At 40.7% G+C, this 12,194-nt stretch overlaps 1 protein-coding gene across 3 annotated transcripts in view; it reads right to left on the reverse strand.

The window, feature by feature from the left end:
- Positions 1 to 12,194, reverse strand: part of LOC111158073 (tousled like kinase 2) — a 115,690-nt gene that overhangs the window by 45,625 nt on the left and 57,871 nt on the right. For all 3 annotated transcript variants that reach the window (XM_022519891.1, XM_022519890.1, XM_022519889.1), the window contains one exon: positions 194 to 289. In XM_022519891.1, the coding sequence (XP_022375599.1) occupies positions 194 to 289 (96 nt within the window). The remainder of the gene's footprint in view (positions 1 to 193; positions 290 to 12,194) is intronic.

A 12,194-nucleotide genomic window follows, 5' to 3' on the forward strand; every position in this document is an offset into this window, starting at 1 on the left:
ACCTCAAAAAGTTAAAGCACCTTCCAAAAGACTTTAATACTCAAAATGCAAGTTCTGAGTATAATACACAAAAATAATGAAGTAAAGTCGGAGAAATAAAGGAAAGACAAAGAGAGGACTCACAGACTGTATTATGTGGTTAGCATTTATTCCTAAGCACATCTTTTCCTCTGTGTATTGACCACTGACCTACCTGGGTCTGTCTGTGCTGGATGGAGATCTGTTTTTGGGAGCTGCCGGAATGCTCTGTGTTGCCAGATCCCGTAGAGGAGGGACTATTTTGCTGAGCCTGTAATAAAGGTATAGCAACCAATCACTAGAAAGTTTTGCATCTTTCTCCATAGACATTTGTTGTTTCATTTTGTTTTTTTAGATTATTTTTTTAAAAAGTATTCTCTATATCCAACGCGGGGCTTGAACTCACAAACCTGGGATCAAGAAGCACTTATTCCACCAACTGAGCCAGCTAGGCATCCCCCTCAACAAATGTGTGTAGGAATCCAAACAAAACGGATTCCTTCTGATGGAAGTCAGGAGTCGGGGCCTTGCAGCCAAGATGAAAAGGAAACAAGTGAAATGAGAAGCAAAGGTTTAACATGATAGCACGGGTCATGTCCCTGTGGATAGGCTGAAGTAGCAAATGTTCCCAAGTGAATTTTTAAATATGTAAATTAGAGAAAATTAAAGGTTACTCCTGTAATAACATGTCTTTTTCACTTATACGGCAATGTGCTTTTGTCAGAAAAGGCTGGCAAAGCATCCAATGCACAGGGGATGCCTGGGACTCTGGGAAGAACGAGCTGTGAACTACTCTGCAGAATAATCTTCTAAATCCACAGACATTATCCACGAACACACACTGGTCCAAAAATCCAGGATGATTTCCAATACTGTCACTTGCTGAGTGTAACTTTCATACACAAGTGACAGGGCATTCTAAGACATTTTAAAATTCAGACGGCTTAACTCTTTTTTTTTTTTTTTTTTTAAGATTTTATTTGACACAGAGCGTGCAAGAGAGCACAAGCAGGGGGAGCAGCGGAGGGAGAGGGAGAGCAGGGTCCCCACTGAGCAGGGAGCCCAATGTGGGGCTTGATCCCTGGACCTGAGATCACGACCTGAGACGAAGGCAAATGCTTAACCAACTGAGCAACCCAGGTACCCCAAGGAGCCTTAAGTCTTAATATAATTCAACTATTTAGGAATATATAATCATACTCCCAAAAGTCCTTTTACTTTTTTAAGATTTTATTTATTTGAGAGCGAGAGAGAGAGAGAAAATGATGGGAGTAGGGGATGGAGGCAGAGGGAGAGGGACAAGGGGACTCCCTGCTGAACACGGAACCCGATGTGGAACTTGATCCCAAGACCCCAAGATTGTGACCTGAGGTGACATCAGACACTTTGACTGCGCTGCTCAGGCACACTGCCCTCACCATCCTCTTAAAAACAAAACTGAACCTAACACGATATAACCCATCACAGACATAATTGGGAAATATTGGATATTCTGAAGATTATGGGCTAATGGCAATACATCTACTGCTACCATCTATCAGAGAATGTATTGTTTCCACATATGTGAATTTTCTGATACTGTCTATATATTCCTTAAACGATTTCTCTTATTCATTAACATAGGACCAATGCTATGCCCACTACCTACTGAGTAAGTACTGTCCGCTGTTTCACTGTGATGGTCACAGGCCAATCCTTCCAAAACCCTATATGGTAACTATTATTATTTCCATTTATAGATAAAGAAAATGCAAATCAGAGATATTAAGCACTTCTGCAGGGTCACAGAGCTAGTAAATGGGAGAGCATGAATTAAGGGCTACCTGTATGCCCAAGAATCATTCTCAAGGGCCACAGCAGACTGACTGGCTTTTATTAACAATTAGGGATACTGTCCCAACCAGGCCACAAGCAAGCTAATAAGCACGTCATACACACAATCATTTTGAAGGCTCACAACAACCTTGTAAGAGGGCAGGCAGTACTATCTCCATTGGTATTTAATCATTCAGCAACTGCTCACTCCCTATGTCTAAGCACTATGTTAGGTATTAGGGATACAAGGACCAAGTAAAACAGACAAAACCCACATGCCCAGTCATTATTCTACCTTAATAAAGCTCACAATCCCAGGGATTTATTAAGCACTCAGTAAATATTTGTTGAAAGAAATTGTTAAATAAATAATCATACAATAAACACAAAATCCCAACTGGGATAAGTGCTGTAAGAGTATACAACAGGACACATAATCTAATCCAGAGTCAGGGAGGAATTCTTGGGGGAAGGAGTTTCAGAGTTACGATCTGAAGGAAATAAGCAGTCAAGGGGAGTAGACAGATCATTCCTGGGACAGAATATATATAGGAACACAAGGGGAAGGGAGAAGAATGATGTAGCGATCAAAGATGTCAAAACGGAGAAACCAGTCTCAGAGAGGCTGAACAGTATCCAGAGCCTGTACGTGCTAGAGCTGTGATGAGAGCCAGGTGTGGCCAAGTCCAAATAACTGAAAACCTTCTTTACTCTATGATGCAGCAAATCTTTTTCTTTTTTTACTTACTAGTTAATAGGGGTCATCATTATGAACCTCAAGTGTTACACTGAACTACAGGAGCATCATCTCCTTCAGTTATCATTAGATTGCTCTTATAATCCTCTCCTTTTAAAGTGTATTTCTAAACAAATATGACTGTTAGAACTGTAATTATAATAAAAGCCAATAAGCACATGACTGGGACACCTGTGGTTAAGCAGCCAACTCAACCTCAGCTCACATCAGTGTCTCAAGGTCCAGACACTGAGCCCTACCTCATCCTCTCCCCATCCCCTTAAAAAAAAATAAATAAATAAAAATAAATAAATTAAAAAATCACGTGACTGACTAAAAGGCTCTTCTACAACTTGTAGGTTTTGGTACACAAGCTTTGCTAAAATGCCTTTTTACAAGTGCTCATTTCTGATTCTAAGTTTTCTTCCAGCAAACGGGGTGCTAGAATGTAATTCACTGGGGTGTTTCCAAATGAAACTTTCTGTAAAAACACATTCAAATCGCCCAATGATAAGTAAAAATGAAAATAATGCCTTCAAAAGGTAAAAGAACTACAGAAATGTAAGGGTCTACTATTGTTGACAAGTCCACAGGAGACATGCTCTAATTCTGATCATTCATTCAGTATTAACTGTGTGCCTCTGTGCCTGCTCCTGGTTAAACTCTAGAAATGCAGAACTGGAAAACAAAGACAACTTCCAGTCTGCCAAATCGGAACAGAAGTTGCTGGCCTTGCTAAACAGGCCACTTGTAGCTATAAATTTAGCCCAATCCCTACCTCGCAAAACATTCTCCCCAGATGTCTGTATTCTTTACTCCTATTACGTAAGTACAATGGCTTCAAATTCATGATGGTAAATTGGATCTCCCAAAGAACTACTGATGGGCAAAGATTTTTTTTTTCTTTTTTTTTAAATACAGAGGGAGAGAAGGATGGGGAATTTGGAGGGACATAGAATCTTAGGCAGGCCCCAAGCCCAGCACAGAGCTTGATGCGGGGCTCGATCTCACAACCCAGAGGATCATGACCTGACTGAAAACAAGAGCGAGATGCTTAATCGACTGGGCCACTTAGACGCCCCTGATATGCAAAGATATTTTAAAAATGAAATCATACTAGCTCTAAGAAACAAGAGAGAGTCATGGATCAGAAATATTTAAAAATTTTAAATACTAAGAAACATTCGAAAGTTATTGGGTTCAAACTGACAGAAAAAGTGAAATAAAGAAATTCATAGCTCAAAACATCACCAGTGAACCAGGCTAGGTTCTTTCAAGGGTGCTCTGAAAAGCTTTACACTGAGACATTTGCAAAAACCAGGAGTACCCATGTGACAATTACCGCACAATTTAAAATGTATAAGGTCCACTAAAGGTCCCCTTTGATGCCCTCCTTGCATAGTGAAAGGCCTGGATAACTACCACTTCTGACTCCAGGACAAAGCACAAGAACAGATGTCTTAAACAAGACTGGAAAAAAAAAAAAGGAAGTATTTTAAAATGAAAAATAAGTGGGTACAGGAGAGGGATGGCTCCTGTTGTGCACATTGTGGCTTGAGGGAAAAAGCAAAGAAAGTACAGTACCCCTGCCTTCTACAAATGAATTAATGAAGAAATGGAATGTACTTCAAAGAGTAAGAGTTTACCCATTCCTTATCTTGATGCTTGTACAGGAGCTAGTCTTTCTGCCCAGAGTTTACCAGACACTCAGAGCTCACAGTCAGCCCGCCCACCATTTGGGAAGCAGCACAATCCTACTTGCACAGGAAAATCCATGCCAACGACCTCTATTAACCACCCTAATTCATTCAACTAAAGCCAAACACACATTTTCAAGAAACCAACAGCACAAAAGGGAAGATCCAACGTGAAAAGACAAAGATCCAAGAGAAAATAGGTAATTAAAAAAAAAACTTTAAAAATAAAAAGTACGTTCAAAGAGGGCCAAAGGATACTACAGCTATAAAAATGAAAAAATGGCAAAGAACATGAAAAATAAACTTAACAAAATAAGATTATCAAAAATTGAAAACTGAACAGATTAGCTAAATAATAAAATGAACTAGCTGAAAACAGAATCAGTCATCTGGAAGACAATGTCAAGAAAATCTCCCAGAAGAGAAAACAAAAAGTCAAACAAAGCAGGAAAGAAAAGTTAAGAAACGTGAACACAGAGGCTCCAAAACAATCTATCAGACTTTCCAGGGGAAAAGAACAAAGAGAAAGAAGTAATCAAGGAATAGTTAAATAAAAGTTTCTCTGAGATAAAAGGCACATTTTAAGAGTCAAAAAGCCTACAAAAGGACAAGCAGCATTAATGGAGAAAAAAATAGTGGACAGACTTCAAGAACAAAAAGATACCATATGATCATCTCAACAGATACAGAAAATGCATCCAGCACGCTTCCATTTTTTTTATTTAATTCAATTAACATACAGTATATTATTAGTTTCAGAGGCAGAGTTCAGTGATTTATCAGTCTTATGTGCTCATGACATCATGTGCCCTCTTTAAGGTCCATCTCCTAGTTACCCCACTGCCCTTACCCCCCCTTCCCCTCCAGCCACCCTCACTTTGTTTCCTATGATTAGACTTTCTTATGGTTCGTCTTCCTCTCTGATTTCATTTATTTTTGTTTTTTCATCTTGTTTTATTTTCCCCCTCCCTTCCCCTGTGCTTCCCGGTTTTGTTTCTTAAATTCCACATGAGTGAAATCATGTAATTGTCTTTCTCTGACTTATTTTGCTCAGCATAACACCCTCTAGTTCCAACCATGTCCTTGCAAATGGCAAGATTTCTTTTTGATGGCTGAGTAATATTCCATTGTTTGTATGTATATACACACTTACATCCCCACATCTACACACACACACGTTACATCTTTATCCATTCATCTATTGATGGACATCTGGGCTCTTTCCATAGTTTGGCTACTGTGGACATTGCTGCTATAAACATTGGGGTGCAGGTGCCCCTTCAGATCACTACATTTGTGTCTTTGGGGTAAATCCCTAGTAGTACAACTGCTGGGCTGTAGGGTAGCTCTATTTTCAACTCTTTGAGGAACCTCCCCATACTGTTTTCCAGAGTGACTGCACCAGCTTGCATTCCCACCAACAGTGTAGGAGGGTTCCCCTTTCTCTGCAACCTTGCCAAATCTGTCATTTCCTGACTTGTTAATTTTAGCTATTTTGACTGGTGTGAGGTGGTATCCCATTGTGGTTTGATTTGTATTTCCCCGATCCAGCACTCTTTCATGATAAAGGCACTCAATAAACTCAGAATAGAAGGGAACCTTTTAACCACAAAAAAGGCATTTCTGAAAAAAAACATACAGCTAACATAACAGTGTCAAAGATCACATGCTTTCCTCCTGTGATCAAGAATAAGACAAGACAGGATGTCCACTTGAACCACTTCTATTCAACATTGTATCAGAGGGCAATTAGGCAAGAAAATAAAAGTCATCCAGATTGTAAAAGAAGAAATAAAACTATACTCGCAGATGACATGATGCTGTATACAGAAAATCCTACATAAAAATTATTAAAACTGGGGTGCCTGGGTGGCTCAGTGGGTTAAAGCCTCTGCCTTTGGCTTGGGTCATGATTCCAGGGTCCTGTGATTGAGTCCCGCATTGGGCTTTCTGCTTAGCAGGGAGCCTGCTTCCTCCTCGCTCTCTGCCTCTCTGCCTACTTGTGATCTCTGTCAAATAAATAAATAAAAATCTTTTAAAAAAATTATTAAAACTAAAATAAACTTAGCAAGAATGCAGGATATAAGATCAATACATAGGAGCACATGGGTGGCTAAGATGGCTAAACACCTGCCTTCGGCTCAGGCCATGATCCCAGGATCCTGGGATCAAGTCCCGCATCGGGCTCCCTGCTCAACCAGAAGCCTGCTTTCCCTCTCCCACTCCTCCTGCTTGTGTTCCCTCTCTAGCTGTCATTCTCTCTATCCAACGAATAAATAAAATCTTAAAAAAAAGGCCAATACATAAAAATTAACTGTATTCTCCAGCAATGGGCAATCTGAAAATAAAATTAAGAAAATTGCATTTGCAATAGTATCAAAACAATAAATACTTAGAAATAATTTTAACAAAAGGGCAAGATTTATACACTGAAAACTGCAAACATTATTAAAAGAAAAAAAAGGAACCTAAATAAGTAGACAGTTATCTCATGTCCATGGAATGAAAGACTTAAGAGGGCAATACTCCCCAAATTGATCAAGAGATTGAGCATAACTGTTTTAAGTCCTAGCTGGTTTGTTTGTAGAAACTGGAAAGCTGATCCTAAAATTCTTTTTTCTTAAACTTTTTTTTTTTTTTAAATCTGACAGAGAGATCACAAGTAGGCAGAGAGAGGGGAAAGCAGGCTCCCCGCTGAACTGACAGCCCTATGCGTGGCTTGATCCCAGGACCCTGAGATCATGACCTGAGCCAAAGGCAGAGGCTTAACACACTGAGTCACCCAGGTGCCCCTGATCCTAAAATTCTTGGAAATCAAGGTATCCCACCGCCAAAACAATCGAAAAAGAACAAAGTTGAAGGAATCACACTGCCTGATTTCAAAACTTAATTACTACAAAGCTACAATAATTAACACTGTGATAATGACGTAAGCATAGGCTTATAGATTGAGAGTAGAACTGAGAAAGAATAAACCTGACATTAAAAAAAAAAAAAAAAGAAGAAGAAGAAGATTCAAAGGACCCTGACAACTAGAATTGTCTCAATGGCTCAAAACTAATCAACAACGAGGATGGTTTTTCTGGTGAATCCAATGCTTTGAGTAATAATAAAACCACCATAATATTATAAATGCACTTTATGTGTTTCCAAGTTCTAGAATAACTTATAAAACAGAAAATTAGTTAAAATATATACTTAAAAAAACCCAGTATCACACACATATAACATGACAATAACTAAAAAAAAATGAAAGATGAGAAAGCAGCTGGGTGATACTCTTGAGTATGTTAAACTCATCTCCTATAATGGGGAGCAGAGAGATCTTGTTTAAAGTTAATTAAGTAAGAGGCATATCATTTGAAGTTGAAGTTAAAATGGTAAATTAGTAGAAAATCTAAAACTGTGGACAGTGGTTACATCTCTGATGGGCGCAAAGGAAAAGCCTTTCACTCTTCTCATCACTTTACTTTTTGAGGGCCATGTTTGTGTACTATTTTTATCATTCAGAAAATTAACTTATAATTTAAAAAAAATCAAACTTCTGTATATTAACTATATATCAGTAAAAAAAAAAGAAAAAGACATAGAATTTCCTATGTTAAAAGAGACAGAAATGGGGCCCTAGGGTGGCTCAGTTGGTTAAGTGACCACCTCTTGATTTCAGCTCAGGTCGGAAGATGGAGCCCCGCATCGGCCTCATGCTGGGCATGGAGCCTGCTCAAGATTCTTCCTCTCCCTCTCTCCTCGCCTCAAAAAAAACCATATAAAATTATGTCAACAATATAATTTTAAATATTTAAGCATCAAACTCATGATATTCTGCCATGAGCTATTTTTATTTATGAACACCTACTGAGACATCTTTCACTGTTAGCATATACAGCTGACCCTGGAGTAACAGGGGTTTGAACTGCACGGGTCCACTGATATGTGGAATTTTTCTAAGTACAGGGCTGTATATGTATTTTCTCCTACGATTTTCTCCCCCCCCCCTTTTTTTTTAAGATTTTACTTATTTGAGAGACAGAGAGTAGGACTGTGGGGAGGGGCAGAGCGAGAGAGACAAGGAGGAGCAGATTCCTGGCTGAGTGCAGAGCCTGAAGATGAGCTCAATCCCAAGACCCTGGGATCATGACCTGAGCTGAAGTCAGACACTTAACTGACTGAGCCACCCAGGCAACCCTCTCCCATCTTTTTTTTTTTTTTAAAGATTTTATTTTTATTTATTTGAGAGAGAGAGATCACAAGTGGGGGTTAGGGGCAGAGGGAGAGGGAGAAGCAGACTCCCTGATGAGCAGGGATCCTGATAGTGGACTCAATCCTGGGACCCTGGGATCATGACCTGAGCCAAAGGAAGACGCTTAACCGGCTCAGCCACCTAAGTGACCTCCCCTATGATTTTCTTAGTAACATTTTTTTCTCTAGCTTACTTTAAGAATACTATATACAAAACAAATAACATACAAATTAAGTGCTGACCAGCTGTTTATGTTATCAGTAAGGTTTCTGGTCAACAGCGGGCTATTAGCAGTTGTTTTAGGGAGTCAAAAATTACAGTGCATGATTTTTGACTGCATGGGGGGGGGTTGGTACCCAAACCCCTATGTCGTTCAAGAATCAGCTATATATACCTAGGAACACCTGGGTGACTCAGTTGGTCAAGCACCTGCCTCCGCTTAGGTCATGATCTCCAGGTTCTGGGACTGAGCCCTGTATCAGGCTTCCTGCTCAGTGGGGAGTCTGCTTCTCCATCAATCTCTTACCCTCCCACCCTCCCCACCCCCACCTTGTGGGAACACACTCTCTCCTAAATAAATAGAATCTTAAAAAAAAACAAAAACTATATAGACCTGGGGTGCCTGGGTGGCTCAGTGGGTTAAAGCCTCTGCTTTTGGCTCAGGTCATGATGCTAGGGTCCTGGGATGGAGCCCGCATCGGGCTCTCTGCTCAGTGAGGAACTTGCTTCCTCCTCTCTCCTCTCTCTCTGCCTGCCTCTCTGCCTACTTGTGATCTCTGTCAAAAAAAAAAAAAAAAAAAAAAAAAAAAAAAACCTTAAAAAAAACCCAAAACTATATAGACCTATCTCACGTCTTCTGTCAACTGTGTAACATTCCACTAGACCTATGTGAAGGATGCCTTTATCAATTCATGCAACAGAATTGCCTCCAGTGTCTGTTAGAATAGATCCTGTTCTGGCACTGGAGATACAAAAGTGAACAAAGCAAAGTCCTTGACCTGATGGAGTTTACATTTCAGTAGTAGGAGGAGAGGAGTCAGACGAAGAAGTAAATTATAGCAGGTCAGCTGGAGGGAAGACTAAGGAGAAAAGGTAGGACACAGAACCTAGACACTGTGCAGGGTGGGCAGGGAGGAGCTGCTCTTTTCTACAGTGTAGTTAGGGTACGCCTCTCTAACAGGGTAAACTGAAGCAGAGACTAGAGACCTGAGGGCACAGGGCATGGTTACTTACTATGTGGGAGAAGAATGTTAAGGCACAGGCAACACCAAGTGCAAAGGCCCTGGGGTGAGAACATGCCAGGTAGCATCTGAGGAGGCAAGGCAGCCAGTGTAGATGGAATCCAGTAGGGAAGGGAGAGGGTGGTAAGAGACGGCACAACAGGGAGAACAGCCCACGCAAGGCTTTAATGTGCCATTTTCAGCACTTTTGAGCAGGCATGACTGCATCACTCTCATCTGCTGAGAACAGATTAAAAGGAAACAAAGGTTGGAGAAAAGAATCCAGCTGGGAGGCTAGTACCACAATTTCAGTGGGAGAACATGGTTTAGTTCAAGTAGTAGAGGAGGGGGTAGAAGCGGTAGCATTCTGAACATATTCTTAACAGTAAGATTTGCTGATGGATTTGTAATTGGGATAAAAAATAAAGAGAAGAGACAAGAATGACTCCACAGTTTTTAAACAGCTAGAAGGAGAGTTGACAGTCACCGAGATGTGGTAGGATATGGAAGAAATGGGTTTGGAGCAGGAAGACAAAATGAAGAACTCAGTTTTGGACATATTAAATTTGATATGCTTATTAGACATAAAGAAGGGCAGCTGGGTGGGTCATCAGTTAAGGGGCTGCCTTCAGCTCAGGTCATGATCACAGGGTCCTGGGATCGAGCCCCACGTTGGGCTGTCTGTCCAGCGGGGAGCCTGCCTCTCCCTCTCCCTCTGACTGCCGCTCCCCTTGCTTTTGCGCCCGCCCTCTCTCTGCCAAATGAATAACTAAAATCTTAGGGGGAGAAGAAAAAAGACATGAAGAGAAGACTAATGGCAACTGACTACATAGGTTTGGAATTCAGGGCAGGGCTCTGGGCTGGAGATACAAACTTGGAGATGCTCTGCATGTGGGTGATAACTAAAGCGAAGGAACTAAGTGAGATTACATAGAGAATAAAGGTAGATGAAAGTCTGAAGACTGAGCCCTGGGGCACTCCACTATTTAGTGGTCTGGGAAATGCGGAAGAACCAAAAGAATGGAAGCCAAGAGAAGGGCACGTGCTTGGAGAAGGGAGTCATCAACTGTGGCTTTTGAATCACACCGGACAGTTAAGTTCTGAGAATGACCTCCCGGGTTAGCAGTGCGGAGGTCACAGATACCCTTGTTCCAAGCTCCTCTGAAACACTGATTAAAGGGAAAATGCTTCCAATTTTTGCAATTATAAACAATACAATAAACATCTTTGTATACTTTATGGGAATGCAGTTTCTGGGCCCCAGGATACGTAAATTTAACACTCAAATACATTACCAACTTGTCTGAAGTGACTGCCAACTCAGAGTCAGTGTAAAACTTCCATGTGGGGCTAAACTATACCCTACAGTGAGAACTGTCAAACTTATCCACACCTGACACTCTGAGAGGTCAAAAGAATTACCTTGTTATATTTTGCATTTCTCCATGGTTGAAGTTAAGCATTTTTCATGTTATTAGTCATCTGTCTTTTTCCCCCTCTGTGAAACTGTCCGCTCATAGCTTTTGCCTATTTTTTTGGAAACTGCTTATCTTTATTTATTCAAAGCATTTCTTATATATTGTTAACTCTTTTGCTTTCTTCTTTCTCTGTATTACTAAGCTTATATTCTGGTTGGAACTACAGAGAAGCAGAGAGATTCGGAACGGTACCAAATCATTTAGGCCTTTGCTTTTCATACATTTCCCTGTTCCTTCTTTGGACATGATCATTTTCTTACTCTTTTCTGCCATCTCTCTTCTCCACGAGAATAATCTGGGTGTAGCATCTGCACCTCCTCCGACAGTCTGAGTGTACTAGCTGATAGGACCGAGCAGGTGGTTATCCGTCTGCACCCAACCTAAGCTTGCATGCCCGTCCGTACCTTTTATGGAAGGCTCGCTCACATCAGAGGACTGAGTTTTGCTGATCAATATCCTGTGCACTTTTTTTTTTTGAAGATGCTATTTATTTATTTGAGAGAGAGGAAGAGAGAGAACAAAAGTGGTGGGGAAGGGCAGAAGCAGAACCAGACTCCTCGCTGGGCAGGGAACCCCACGTGAGATTCAATCCCAGGATCCCAAGATCATGACCTGAGCCGAAGGCAAACACTTAACTGACTGAGCCACCCAGGCGCCCCTCCTGTGTACTTAACTATATGCCTGTCACACAGTGGGCATTCAGTATGTATTTGTGCAGTGAACAAAGGGAACTCCCCTCAAGGGAAATGGAGGTAGCTTTTAAGGCAATAGAAGAACATAAGGACAAATCAACCTCTGATTATGCAAGGTTTTGCCTGAGCAAGTTAGATCTAAGATGAAGATTTATTAGTGAATAGTAAACACACAATGTAATTTATATATAACACACAAACAGGCGTATTCTCTAGAACAATACTATAGAGAACCATGACATTCTCATACAAACTACAGCATAATGCTGTCAGGCTCACGCATAGGATTATAATGGTC

Source organism: Enhydra lutris, unplaced genomic scaffold (genome assembly GCF_002288905.1).
Source record: "Enhydra lutris kenyoni isolate GAN:26980312 unplaced genomic scaffold, ASM228890v2 scaffoldscaffold57, whole genome shotgun sequence".
NCBI classification, from domain to species: domain Eukaryota; kingdom Metazoa; phylum Chordata; class Mammalia; order Carnivora; family Mustelidae; genus Enhydra; species Enhydra lutris.